Source organism: Phascolarctos cinereus, unplaced genomic scaffold (assembly GCF_003287225.1).
Source record: "Phascolarctos cinereus isolate Bilbo 61053 unplaced genomic scaffold, phaCin_HiC Scaffold_2;HRSCAF=192, whole genome shotgun sequence".
NCBI lineage: Eukaryota > Metazoa > Chordata > Mammalia > Diprotodontia > Phascolarctidae > Phascolarctos > Phascolarctos cinereus.
In genome coordinates this window covers 193911356-193926776 of record NW_027555625.1, presented here as the reverse complement: position 1 = coordinate 193926776, position 15421 = coordinate 193911356, and the positions used below count along the sequence as shown (strand labels likewise).

The following is a 15421-nucleotide window of genomic DNA, read 5'->3' as shown; positions in this document are numbered from 1 at the left end:
ATGTCCTCTACATATAGACCTAACTCCTTTTGTACATTAAGTTGGGTCCAAAGTCCATTTAAAAGCCAAATAATGGGATCCTAGAGGCAATAGGGAGCCATTTAAGTTTATGAGTAAAGGAGTGACATGGTCAAGCCTCAATTTAGGAAAATCATTTTGGAAGATATGTAAAGGATACTGAGGTTGGGGGTAGACATCAGGCAGGGAGAATTATGAGGGGACCACTGACATTCTGTAGATGAAATGTCATGAGAACTTTGGTTTAGGTGATGTGGACCTGAATTGTGTGGTAGCCAGGTTAAGTAGAGAGACTGGGACAGATGCAGAGAATTTGGGGAAGTAGCATATTATGCCTAATGAACTCTAAAGTATCCTTTAAATAATAGCTGGGTGTTTACCAAGTACTTTAAGTTTCATGTCCTTTATAGGCATTATACCATTTGATCCTTATAACTACCCTGTGAGGTGGGAACTATAACTATTATCACTATTTCTATTCTACAAATGTGTAAAATTGAGGCTCAGAAAGTTGAAATGACTTCCATGGGATTAGCTAGTTAAGTCTCACAGGCAGAATTTCAACATGAGTCCCTCCTCACTCCACATTCAGTACTCTTTCTATTATACAACACTGTCTCATGGTATATTCCACAGTGCCTAGCACAGTCCATGACATGTAGTAATCAATAATAAATATTTGTTAGATGTTGAATAAGTACACATTATGGATCAGAATCTGACATGACGGAATCCCTATATTGTATCCTTCTCTTAAAGTTTTTTTTTAAATTCCTTAAATGAGATACATGATTGATCTAAAAGAATTTTTTTTTTTGCAGTTAAGTAGAAAAGAAACAAATGTTTGCAAGGTCAAGCCTATGTAGCAAAGAAATGATACAACAAAGAACATTTTTTACCACATCCTGCCATGGGAAAGCAAAGCTGGGATGCCAATAATATTTTGTATATTTTTCAAGGTTTATCAGAACTTTAAAAAAAATGAGGCAAGGTGGGGCTAGTTACATATAATAGGCAGCCCTTTGGAAAGAATTCCCTTGCGTCTCAAAGGATGCCTTGAAAAAGCTTTGAGAGGCTTCACTCTATTCTAGAGTTTAGATCTCTCTCTTCAGGAGCTTGCTGTTCCTCAGAACTTAGTTGTTTAGAGGTTCCCTGGATTCCTCTTCCTGCATATGTAGGAGCTGCGACACAACCCAGCAAGATCGATGGGATAGGACTCTGAGAAAGGTATTTTACAGATATGTCTTATTTTCTTAGAAGTACTTTTACCTTAATGTGCAGTCTCTACTTCTGCCTTGCTCTTGTACGTATGTATATGCTTGTGCATTCATGCATGTACTCTCATATGTTTGTTCTTCTTCTGATGAACTCTGGCCCATCTTGAAAATGTTTATTTGTGTACTTTTTTCTGAAGAGATTGAGTTGTGTCAATTACTGTTAGGATTTGATAAAGCAGTCATTTCCACATTCAAAATAATTACCTGATTGGTCTATTTTTCCATTTTGATGTATGATGATTTGCATAATTGTCTTCAAGCTAAAATGTCTCTAAACCGATTAATGTTAAGTTGAATGCTATATAGGAAACACACAAACATGCTTGTTTGTGAGGAAGGAATTGGGTGAACTGCATTGAGTGCAATCATGCCAGATTGCATGGTGGCCAGCATCTAGAGAGATCATAAGACTCTTGAAAAGTAAAGAAGCCAACCTACATGCCAAGACAGTTAGGCTTAATTTTGGAAAGACTCTGGCTCTACAGTCAGAGGACCTAGGTTGAACTTCAGTTCAAGTATTTATTATTTGTTTGACTTCAGACAGGTGGTTTCACTGCTCTATATCATTTTCCTCATTTATAAAATGAGAGGAATCTACTCAATTATTCAGAGTAACCTATAAACTTTAACCTAGGATTTTCTATGGAGGTATATGAGTTTATGTCCACAAAAAGCAAAATTTGACATATGAATTAGTCAATTCAATTCAATTTAATTTAATTCAAGAAGCATTTATTAAATACCTGCAATGCACAAGGCCCTATGCCAGGTACCAGGGATATGAGTCATAACTAAAGCTATTTCTAGGCCACATTATAATGGAAGCCAGGGTGGAGTTGAGAACTGTATAGGTGTGTATGTATATGCATGTATGTACATATATACATATGTGTGTATGCAAATAGATGGAAATATATACAAAATAAATAGAAAGTAATTTGAGGGTAGAGTGAGGAGATCACTAACACAAGGTTAGGGATGGAGGAAAGGCATCATATAGAAAATAGAACTTGAGCTGAGATTTGAAGGGATCTTGGGATTCCAAGAGTAAAATTAAGGAGAGAATACACTCCAGTCATGAAACAGCCATGACAAAGTCATGGAGGTGGAAGATGAACAGCCCAGTATGGAGATCCACAAGTTGAGCAATTTGGCTGAAACATAGAATGTATGAGGGGCTATAATGTAACATGAAACCAGAAATATAGTTTAGCCCAAATTGTGAAAGGCTTAAAATGTCAAATAGGAGTTTGTATTTTGTCCTGAAACTTCCTGAACAAGGGGGAAACATTGTCAGACTCATGATTTAGAAATATAAAATTGGCAGCAGTTGATGAATAGATTAAAGACTGGAGATATATGAGGCAATTACCAAAAATTTGAGGACCACCTAGCTAGATGCTAAATGTCAGGTGTTAAATAGATGAACAATACAGCTTCACTTTAATGATCCCAATAGAATCTTTTACTTCTCTGCAACATACATCCTCTCTTCTATTTTTTTTATTTTTTCCACTTAATAGTATTTTATTTTTCCAATTACATATAAAGATAGTTTTCAACATTCACTTTTATAAGATTTTGAGTATCAAATTTTTTGCTTCCTCTCTCCTGCCCCTCCCCACTCCTGCCCATCCCATTTCCCCAAGATAGCAAGTAATCTGATATATGGGTACAATCATTTTAAACATATTTGCACATTAGTCATGTTGTGAAAGAAGAGTCAATGCAAAAGGGAAAAAACAATAAGCTAGAAAAAATGAGGGGAAATAGTATGCTTCAATCTGCATTCAGATTCCACAGTTCTTTCTCTGGATATGGACAGCATTTTCCATCATGAGTCCTTTAGAATTGTCTTAGATGATTGCATTGCTAAAAGCTAAGTCTATCAAAGTTGGTCATCACACAATGTGGCTGTTACTGTGTACAATGTTCTCCTGGCTTTGCTCAATTCACTCAGCATTAGTGTGTGTAAGTTTTTTCCAGATTTTTCTGAAATCTGCTTGCTCATCATTTCTTATAGCACAATAGTATTCCGTTATATTCATATATCACATCTTGTTCAGCCATTCCTCAATTGATGGGCATCCCCTCACTTTCCAATTTTTGGCCTCCACAAAAAGAGCTGCTATAAATATTTTTTCATATGTTGTTTCTTTTAACTTTTTATGATCTCTTTGGGATATAGTCCTAGCAGTGGTATTGATGGATCAAAGGGTATGCACAGTTTTATAGCCCCTTGGGCTTAGTTCCAAATTGCACTCCATAATGGGTGGATCAGTTCACAACTTCACCAACAATGCATTAGTGTGTCAATTTTCCCACATCTTCTTCAACATTTATTATTTTCCTTTTTGGTCATATTAGCCAATTGGATAGGTATGAGATGGTACCTCAGAGTTGTTTTAGTTTGCATTTCTTCTCTTCTAGCCTCCTTCCAAGGGACTTAAATAGTTAAACAGTCTTTATTGTTCTTCATACATGGCATTCCATATTGTATCTATAGCTTTATATACACTGTCCCCAACACTGGGAATACACATCATCTTTACCTCCAACTATTGGAATTCCTATCTGTATTCAAAGCTCAGTTCAAACACCACCATTTCATATACAAGGATGCTCATTTTCTTAAGATTTATTTACATTCTGTACTTAACAAACATTTCTCATAGGGTTTGTGTGTGGATCATTTCGTATACATAGTAGAAAAGAAAAAAAGTCCTATATGAAACAAGATCTCCATTGTATGTATATATAAACATACTCATACACATGTGTATATACTTATATTTGTGTGTATATATACACATATACACACAACTATAGGTGTGTATATGTGTGTGTATAATAGCTGTTGTTTTCCTGTCTGATTCTTTGTGACCCCATTTGGGGTTTTGTTTGCAAAGATACTGTACTCGTTTGCCATTTCCTTCCAAAGCTCATTTTACAGATGAGGAAACTGAAGCAAACAGGGTTAAGTTACTTGCTCAGGGTCACATAGCTAGTAAATGTCTGAGGCCAGATTTAACCTCAGGAAGATTCATTTTCCTGACTCTAGGCCCTGTAGTGTCTCCACTGCTTCACCTAGCTGCCATATATACTATAAAACCATACATACATACACGCATACACCTGCATATATGCATATACATATACATATACATATACGTATACATAAATATATAATAAACCATATAACCTATATTTTAAGTTCAACCTACAGCTTCCAAACCTGTCCTGCTGGGTTTTGCCTTTTTCTGGCTTCCTTCTATGTTTATTTTGTACATTTAAAAAAAGTTGTCTTTAGAATCTTCTTTTCTTCTTTTTTTTAATTGTCTTATTCCTATACTTCTAGACCCCCTATCAACCCAAATTACAAAAAAAAAAAACCCAAAAAGAAAGGAAAACAAAGTCATGGTAACAAATACGTATAGTCTGTATAGTCAAGAGAAACAAATTCCCACATTGGTTATGTCTGAAAATGTATGCCTTAATTCAGCATGTTTAAGTCCATCACCTCTGTCCAGAGGAGGATGATTTCAGTTCCAAGAGGCATTTCTGATTCCCCAACTTCTTGACCCTTCCTTGAAATTACTTTGCATTTATTCTCTATGTTCTTATTTGGGTAAATATTGTATTTCTCTAATACAATGTTAGCTCCTTGAGGATGGGGACAATTTCTTTTTGGTCTTTTTATCCTCAGATCCTACCACAATGCCTGGGAGAGAATAGATATTTATTAAATATATAGTATTGATTGATTTGATAAAGCGTCAATATATTTTAAAAAATAATAATGCAAAGTAACATATAATAGATATTTATCATGTCATACCCTCATTAACTTTTTTCTGTTCTAATTTCCATTATGCTTATGAGTGTCTATGTCATATGACCAGTGACTATACCTTAAGCTCCTAGAGGAGAAGGATTAGACTCATTTTTGTTTATTTCCCAGAACCTAGCACTTCCATTTCTTTTCTCTGTGACCTTGGGCAAGTCATGTTATCTCTCTGGGCCTCACTTTTTTTGTTTGTTTTTCTTTGTTTTGTTTTTATCTGTGAAACAATAGGATTGTATTAGTGGGTCTCTAAGTTTCTTTTCAATTCTTAATCTATGATCCTATGAAAGAGGTCAATGAATTGCACTTAGTCCATATGAATATGTGCATATTTGTCAAATGAATGAATGAATAATGGCCAATATGTTGTCTACCCAATATAAGCTCAGAATATTGAGAGATCTTTATGGTCAGGGTTGGTATGAGAAAGTTTTATAGAAACTTTAAGGGCAAGCTTTAAAGGATGGCTATGATTTAGACAATTGGAAAAGAAGAGTTGAGCAGTATTCTGGGCAAGAGATATGGCTTGTGCAAATGTTCTGAAATAGGGAATATGTAGATTCCTACATCTAGAGATTGAAAAATATAGATACAGTTGGGAGGGGTGCAATGAGTAGAAATGTGTGACAAGGGAGCAAAGGGAGACAGTGTCATGTTATGTTAAAAAAAATGTAGTGACTTCAGAGGAACACTGGATAGTCAAAAAAGCCTTGGACATGAGGTGGGAAGAGACCCAGGTTAGCCTCTGACATGGTAGTCCTTGGCAAATGATTTAACTTTTCTGAGTCGAGTTTTCTTCACATATAATACCTCTAATATTTCTCACAGACTTGTCATGAGGATTATCTAATATAGATAGATGGGTGGATGAAAGGATAGACAGATAGATATTTTCAGAAGGGGGTTGTCAATATGGAGCCATTGATGATTTTTAAGGTGGTTGAGTCACTTGAATGTTGATCTGGTGGGATATTCTAAAGAGTTTTAAGCAGGCTGAAGACCAGTTACTAGAGATGATAATAATAATCTACATATGAAGTGATAGCCTATACTAGCTAGGATGGTCAGAGACATTAGGAAATTAGAATATACAGGGCACGTCGTAGATGCAAATACCAATCACAAAATCTGGGGCACGTGAAGTATTGGCAGTGGCAGTGGTAAAGCTGCTTTTTCCTGAACTTGATAGTGAAAAATGAGAGTACCTGAGAGAAGTCCACAGACAATAACAACATATTTAGAAAGGATAAAGAAAACTTTAAAGGTGGTTGCTAGGTGCTAATGGCTAAGGAAGGATCTGAAAGGGTCAATGGGGAACAAGGAATATGCCAACTTCTCTCTCTTGCTATGTGTAAAGGAGTATGAGAGAAAGTATAGCTAGCCTTAGAGAAGACACAAGATTTATTGATTTGAAGAAAAAACTAGGTTTCAGTGAATACTCTAAGAAGGAAGGGGTGAAAAAGAATGAAGAGATTACACTTATAGGATAATAGTTTTGGAACTGGAAAGAACCTTAGAGGTCATCAAGTTCAAATCCCTCATTTTACAAATGAGAACATTAGGTCCAAAAATGTGACTTTTCTGTGGTCTGTGGTCTTTGAACTCATAAATGGAAGACCTATAATTGAAATCATATCAGATAACAGGAAAAGTTAGAATAACTTACACTAGGATTAAGTAACAGAGGCTTTCTTAGCCTGACTTTTCAATCTTGGCCAGTGGCAGTGTAAATATTACCCTATTGATTCCTGAATCTTCCTCCTACCTCCGAATATTCCTTAAACTTGATTTTAATTAAAACTTTTAGTTTACATATGATATACCTGAGGAGAAATACTGGTACCCAGAAAGCTAAAAAGATTGGAACATGGTTTTAATTTTCTTCTTGGATCAAATAATTCATATTAAAAAAAACAACACATAAATGTTCCAGTGTGTTAGCAAAGAATTTTGCCTTGTCATTTATACCATGGGAGGATGCAAAGGATGCATATGGTAAGAAGAGGGGGCAGGGGGAAATGAAGAAATGACCCTTTAAATATTGTGGGTTTCTTTCTTTTTTCAGGACATATCTTGAAGAATAATGCTTCCACACAAAAGTTTCAAGAGTCATGCATCATTGCCTCAGAGTAACTATCTACATTACCCGCGGAAGGAGAGTGAAAAGGCCGTCTCTCATGTCAATCTTATATATACACAGTCAGGCCAACTGAAATTCCCTTCTGAAAGTCAAGTCTGTGAAGGTTCCCATTCAACTGAGATTCCTATTCCTCAGGGAAAAGGTGCCATGTGGCCTTCACCATCAGATCATGATAAATGTACCCATGGGAGCTTAGCCTGTGAAGGTACACAACAAACTGAGACACCCTCAACCCACGGAAAAGCTGCCATCCAGCGGATACCATCAAGTCAAGGGAAATTCACTAATGAGGGTCCAGGCTATGAAAACTCACAGTCCACTGATTCTCCGAGCCTTCCCCACGGAAAAGCTACAGTCTGGCCCCCACCACCAAGCCGAGGAAACTTCTGGGAAGGCTCACATCAATCTGAGAGTGTTATGCCTCGTGCAAAAGCCATCATTCAGAAGATACCATTAGGTAGAGGGAAATGTAGTAGTGAGAATAAAACCTGGGAAGACTCACAACCAAGTCAGATTACCCTCTCCCATGGAAAAGCTGGTGTCCGTCACCTATCACTGGAGAGGGGGAAATTCAGCCGTGAAAGTACAACGTGGGAAGGATCCCAACCAAATGAGACTCCACTCCCTCAGGGAAAAGCTGCCATTCAGCACACACCATTAAACCAAGGGAAATTTACATCTGAGAACACAGTCTGGGAAGGTGCACAACCACATGAGATCTCACTCTCCCATGGAAAACCTGCTGACCAGCACCCATCATTGATCCGAGGAAAGTTCATCCATGAGAATCCAATGTGGGGAACATCAAAACCACCTGAGATTCCCCTGTCCCATGGGAAACCTAATATGCAGTTCCCACCATTGGCTAGAGGAAAACTCATTCGTGACAGTACATTGTGGGAAGGTTCACAGCCAGCTAAGACAACCCTAACTCGTAGAAAAGCTGCACTCTGGCCCCCACCATCAAACAGAAGTAAATTCTCCTATGAAAGTCCAACAGGTTCACATTCAACTGAGGTTTTCCATTACCATGGGAAATCTATTGTTTGGCCCCCTCCTCCAAGTCGAGGAAAACTCCTCATTGAGAATCCAGGGTGGAAAAGAACACAGATAGGTGAGACCCCCATCTCTTATAGAAAAAACACAGTACAACCTCCAGCATCAGGTCGAGGGAAATTCACAAATGATCGTCCAGTCTGGAAAGGTTCACAATCATCTGAGACTTCCCAGCCTCCTAGAAAAGCTGTTGTTTGGCCCCCACGTTTAGGCCAAGAGAAATTCAGTAGTAAGAGTTCAGGGAGGGAGGATTCACAACCAAGTAAGACTTCCCAGCCCTCAGGAAAAATTTCTGCTTGGCCCCCACCATCAGGTCAAGGGAAGTTCAACTGTGAGGATCCTGATTGGGAAGGTCCACAACCAACTGAGACTCCCCATCCTCATGGAAAAGCAACAGTCACACCCCTACCTTCAAGCCGAAGAAAATTTACATCTGAGAACTCGGGCCATGAGAGTTCACAACCAGTTGAAATTATCCTCTCTCATAAAAAGCCTATAATCTGGCCCCCACCATCAAACCGAGGGAAATTCAACTGGGAGAATGTAGCTAGTGAAGGTTCAAAACCAATCACAGCTTCAAATGTCCAAGGAAAGTCTACCACCCTCCTATCATCATTAGGCCGAGGAAAATCATCCAATGACCATTCCATGCAGGAAGGCTCACAATCAGGTGAAACTCCCCTTACTGGAAAAAATGTAAGAAGTTCCTCATTAGGCAGAGAGAAATTCACCTGTGATAGTCCAGAGCGGAAAAGTTCACAAAGTGTTGGGGCTACCTATCCTTTTGGGAAAACTGACAACAAACGTCCTCAATTAGGCAGAGGAAAATTACTTTTTGAGAAACTTCTAAGGGAAGGTTCACAAACATCTGAAACTCTTCATGGAAAATCTACCCTCCAACACTCACCGTCCTATCTAGAGAAATTTACACATGGTAAATTGCTTTGGGAAAGTTCACAAGTAGCTGAGACTTCCTTAACTTTTAGAAAAGCTACTGGCAATCGTTCCCCATCATGTCTAGGGAAATTTACTTATGATAAATCAGTTTGGGAAGGTTCCAAACCTACTGAAATTCCACTCCGTAGTGGAAAAGGAACTGTCTGGCCCCCACCAGCAGGCCAAGGAAAATTGACGTGTGAAGTTCCATTATGGGAGGGCTCAGAATCACCAGAGACTTCCCATTCCTTTGGAAAAACTGCCACCCAAGGGAATTTCACCTGTGAAAGTTCAGGCAAGGAAGGTTCACAAAATGCTGAGATATCCTACCCCTTTGGAAAACCAGCCATTCGACTCCCACAGTCAGAGAAAGGGAAGTTAACTTATGATAATCCTGAATGTGACCGGGCACAACCAACTGAGACTTCTCTCCCTCATGGAAAAACTATCATTCAACAAACATCATCTTGCAGTGGGAAATTTACCTATGAGAACCAAGCCTGGGAAGAGGCACAATCAGATAAGAATCGCATCTCCAACAGAAAAACAGCAAGCTGGCCCCCACCAGCAGGGAGAGGAAAATTCTCCTGTGACAATTCAGGCTGGGATGATTCCCAAGCAGTTGGTAATACCTATCCTCATGTAAAAATGACTCTCCATCCCCAACCAGTAGGTATAGGGAAATGCACAAATGACAACCTAGGCTGGGAAGGTTCACAGCCAGCTGAATCTCCCCTTCCCCATGGAAAATCTGCTGTCCAGCCCATACCAGCAGGACGAGGGAAATTCACCTGTAAGAGTTCAGTCTGGGAGAATTCCCAGTCAACCTATAATCCTCCTTCTCATGGAAAAGTTGGAGTTCAGCACTCAGCATTGGTCCAAGGAAAATTCCGCAGTGAAAGTGCAATCTGGGTAAACTCACAACAACCTGAGGCTCCTCCACTTCATGGAAAAGCTGCCGTTTGGCCCCCACAATCGTCACATAAGAAACTCACTTCTGGTAGTCCAGTCTGGGAAGGTCCACAACCAGCTGAGACACCTCACCCTTTTGGAAAAGTTGCTTTGCAGGCTCTACCTTCAGATGGGAGGAAATTTGCCTGTGAACATACAGCTTGGGAAAGCTCACCAGTAGCAGAAGCCCTTCTATCACAAGGAAAATCTGCCTTGCGGCCTATACCATCAAGCCAAAAGAAATTGTCCAGTGAGATTCAAGTCTGGGAAAGCCTTCCATCCACAAAAGCATTCTAACTGGTACCTGGGGTCTGGTTGATTTTAAAAGGTTTTCAGTTAACTATTCCTTTTCCCCTTCTCAAGTAGCACAAATGTGGGTGTAAACAATTTCTTCTTGATAATTCTTCACTATTGTTGTTCCTAGATAGCATAAGCACACCCCTTCTCAGCCCTTACTATCCTTTGGACACTACTTTACTATCTTCTTCCACTGTGTGAGCTGAAACTCTTGTTTCTAATTTTAATTAAATTTCACCTCATCCTAAATGTCTTCCTCTTGTGTTCCTAACTCTTCTCATTAGTTGCTATGGTTCTTTTTTTTTTTTTTAAGATGTCAATTTTCTGGCACTCCTTTCAATTGCTGACCCTTTTTCTAGTACTTAGGATTTAACAGGTCTAGGAGAAATTAACATATTCATTGTTATCTAATGCCACTTCTGGATCTTTTTTGCCACTGTTAGTAAATAGTTTCTTTTCTTTTTAAAATCATGCCATTTGTTTGTATAAACATCTGTAAATTCTCATTGCTGTCATCTCTCAATTTACCAGCTATTCTACTTATCTGTAATGACTAGCTCTTGGCTTATTTACTTTCTCTCAACAAAAAGCCTTGACATTGTCTTTAGTATCTTTGTGTTCACATTCATGATAACCTACCTATGCTGCACCATCCCTCATATCACCCAGTTCTAAATGACATTCTCCTTTGTTCTATTTCACCTAATTACTAAAACATTCATAGCTATTATTTGAAATTACTCTGCACCTAAGATCTGAACCCTGAAATTCTCTAACAACCTCTTATTCATTCAGCCCTCCTAGAATCTCAGTCAATCTGGACTCTTCCTTTGGCTTCACTGTAACCTCTTGTTCAAAATTTCTTCCCTCTTCTACCAGTTCACACTTGCCAAGGTTCTGTCATTAGTCTTCTCTTCTGCTCAATTAATCCAACCAACTTCTCTTTCCACACTCTCTGGGTGATCTCACCTGCTTCCATGACCTACATTATTCTATCTGTGAAGCCTACTTGGGATCATAGGATCACAGATTTAGAGATGTGAGCAATCTCAGAGGTTATTTAGTCCAATCCACTGACTCCATTGAAAAATAAACTGAGATACAAGGAGTTTAAATGATTTTGCCACAGAAATACAGATGGCAATTAATAGACCTGGAATCCAAAGCTATGTTTTCTGATGATAATTCTAGTGCTCTTTCTACTATTTTATGCTGCCTACAAATTAGTTTCTATCTTTAACTACCTTCTTTCCCACCATCATTCATTCATTTAGCAGTAATTTAATGAGTACATACTGTGTGCAAAGCACCGCACTACTTTTTTGGGGGAGAAGGGGAAGAGAGGAAGAGGTAAAGAAACCAATCCTGTATAAAACCATGAAATTATTAAAAGTCATTTCCCATCCCTCATATTTTCTTCCTTCTGACCCACTCCCAGGAGGCTAACACCCTCAAATCCTCTACGATTAAAACAAAAATATCTCTGATCTAGATTTCAGCATGGCATAGTGCATAGGGCATTAGATTCACTAACACAAAGATTTGGGTTCCAATCCCAACTAATAAACATTTGCTAGCTATGTGACCCTGCACAAATCATTTAACCTCTCTGTGCCTATTTCCCTATCTCTAAAATGAATGATGTATACCATTTATCTCTTGCATCTCTTCCAGCTCCTAAACCTATAACCCTATGACTTCAAGAATCTGATTTTATCAGAATGGATACTCTCACCATTAATGTGGTCAAAATGACTCTGTCTTCGGGAGCTGACATGGTCAAAAAATAAATCATCTGCTGATATTCAAAGGTGATGAGCCCTCACCACACCTAATGAGACTGGTCCTGGAATGAGAGATACACGGTCTACTGATGAACTCAATCTTGGAAGGACCTGCCAGAGCTTGTAGAATTACTGTAGTGAATTCATGGTCACCCCTGTACCACAATGAGGCAATGGAGAAGGTGTGGTAGAACTTTTTGTTATAAATAGGTGTATTAATATAGAAGTTGAAAATGATAACAGAAGACTCCCCACAACGATGGGACAGGATTCTTTTTGAGATTAATTAGCAAGTATTTGGGGAGCAGAGGTGCTGGCTGTTTATAGCAGCACTCTGTGGGCTTTTCCTAAACAGTCTATTTGATGAGCAATACTGCCACAAGTGGAAGAAAACAAATTGACTTATGGTTATGTAATATCTTTCTAAACCTAATGCAGTGTGAAAGATGATATCTGTTGCACAGTAGAAACTAGTCGAGACACTTCAGCCAACCTAGCAGTTCTTATACATTGAAGGGTGAGATTTTGCTTTCGTGTGTTTTCTTATGCAAACTTTTAGCCTCTTTACTTTTGGGGGTTGGGGGAGGGGGCAACATTTTTAAAAAATGATTTTGTCAATCATGTGCTAGGATTCAGAATATAGAAAATGAATAGAAGTTGGATTCCTCTTTCACTTTTCATACCTAATATTGTTAGTAACAAGGTCAGAAAAATGCTATTACACATATTTAAGGGAATAAATGAAATTATTAAACCTGTTAAAATAATATTAGATTAGAACACCTCTATATTCATAGAATCATGATGATATTACATTTTTGATGTAGGCTGGTCAGACAGGTGACTTCTAGCAGAGGGAGAGGTGAGGGCATATGTAGACAGAAAGATTGACTACTGAGGGTTCATGAGTGTAGTCCCTGACAGCAAAGATTTTCTAACAACCCTTGTTTTCATGATTTTCTGACCTACTGATTGGTAGAGTTCAAAGGTACCTGGAGTCTGCTTTGTTACAATTTCCAGCACCCTTTGTCTACCTCATTATAAAACTACAGAGACCTTTAGAGTAGAAGGCCATATAGAATCAGTCTACTCGTCTAGATAGAGCTCTTTGTTTGAGTTGTACTTATGTGGATGGCTTCATTTCTCATAGAGCAAAACTGGAATCGAAAATAGCAATGAGACAGACGTGTTTTTTACATCCTTATTGTATGAAAAAGTATTCCATAGAAGTTTGCATTGATATCAATAAAACCTGTAGTTAGCTTAAGATGAATATGATTATCTCTATAATTTAAAATCTTAGATGTGACTGACAAATTTGTCAGTTTTGTTTTTAATTTCACTAGTTAAAAATTCATTTTTTTCATTCACTTAAGTATTTACTGAATGCATAGTGGAAGTATAGAATAGTGCATAAGCATGGTAGAAGATTCAGAAGAAATGAAAAGATATTGCTTTCGCAATTGAAAGATTGCTTGAAAAGATTGCTGTTGTTGTTGTTGTTGTTATTGTTATTATCAAAAGCATTCCTGAAAGGTTGGATGGGTAAACACAAATAGTAAAGTGTTACTCTGGAAAAGAGAATTAGAAAAGAGAAGCCATCACAAAATCAGAGTTTAGGACTTCAGGTTTCACTGACACTGGGGAGTCCTCTGAATGGACTTCAGTGGCCAGAAAATCAGCAAAATGTTTCAAAAATAGTTTTGTAAACTTTAAAGCCCTATATATATTTATAACTAATATGAATTGTTATTATAATTACTGATCAATTAAATAGTAAATCAAGAATAGAGACAGTGTGTTATGATGCACCAGGAATCCAAACTCTGACTTGATCATGGGTCCTGGTTCTGATACTTATTGATTATAATAAAACTTTAGTCAACTCACATCATTTCTCTAAGCTTCGGTTTCCTCATAAGTAAAATAAAGATTAAAAATTTAGGTCTATTATAGACCCTAGTGATAATAGAGGACATGAAGTAACAAACCAGATCTGACACATTCATCACCGAATCCTCATCATCCTCTTATTGAAAAGCTAGGCTTCTGTCTACTACAATATACTGATCTGCTGGCTTAATAAGCGTTTCTCAGAATAAATTGAGATAATGGTTGTGAAATTACTTTCTAAAATATAAAGCACTGTATAAATATACCATTATTATCGTTAGGATGAGGAGGAGATCTGTAGGCCTATTTTTGAGTGCCTCATTTGAGTTGCAGTGTATCTCCCACAGAAGACAAGAATAAGTTCCCAAAGTTCTTTTGGTTTTGTTTCAGTTTTATAGAATATTGGGCAATGGAGAGAATAGGATGGAAGAAGGAATACTGCTATGAAGTAATAGCATGGTTGAAAAATGATCATCTCATGGAGACATGGCCTCAACATCTATGGTCTGAATATAGGCATTTCTATGTTTATCATGAGGTCCTTTGTGAGTTAGAGAGGACTATAAGAGGGATAGAGGACCATTGCTCCTCAAGAATTCGGTTTTCATTGGCTTGGTAAATTAAAATTGTTTCTTGTGTTCTCATTTTTTCTTTGCCCTCCATCCATCATTGAAATTGTTTTATTTCTGAGCTAAATATATTAATTCATGAAACATGCTTATAATGCTCCTCAGAAGCTTATAAAATCATAGATTAAAAAATTGCTTATCATTCAGCCTTTTTGCCTTATTTCACAATTGTGTTTTATCTTTGTGTATGTGAGCATATGCGAGAGCACAAGTGTGTGGTCATGGGTAGTGGGAGGAAGAGTGGAGTGAGATACCACAAACACAGAAGCTACGTGAAATATAGAAAAATAATAATTATTCATTGAGGAAAGGAGATTTGATAATGTGGTACAATATTACTATGGAATCACCACCACTGGAGGTCAGGATCACATGACTTGTTTTTAGGGGTTCCAAATACCACTGGTCTTATGACATAACATCAACATTTTTCTAGCCCTTTGGCTAATTTTATTCTTAATATATCAAGCAGCTTCAAACCTAGCACAGAGTACAAGATATTCCCAAGAGATACACAAAACAAATTGAAAAACAAATTCAGACATAGAGAAAACCATCAACGTAACCAGACAACTCAGAATTGCAATGCTAAGACA

The 15421-nt window shown here is 37.8% G+C and overlaps 1 protein-coding gene across 2 annotated transcripts; it reads left to right on the top strand.

Annotated features, from left to right (window-relative positions):
- Positions 1–1024: 1024 nt before the first annotated feature.
- On the top strand, positions 1025–14964 carry LOC110193859 (uncharacterized). 2 transcript variants are annotated; one of them, XM_020965874.2, is made up of 3 exons: positions 1025–1245; positions 7205–10522; positions 12194–14964. In XM_020965874.2, exon 2 carries the CDS (start codon positions 7223–7225, stop codon positions 10517–10519), a length of 3297 nt encoding a protein of 1098 aa, XP_020821533.1. In that variant the 5' UTR covers positions 1025–1245; positions 7205–7222; the 3' UTR covers positions 10520–10522; positions 12194–14964. The 2 variants fall into 2 exon arrangements, with proteins under 2 accessions (XP_020821533.1, XP_078005881.1); XM_078149755.1 differs by having other exon boundaries at positions 7205–14964.
- The last annotated feature ends 457 nt before the right edge of the window (positions 14965–15421 follow it).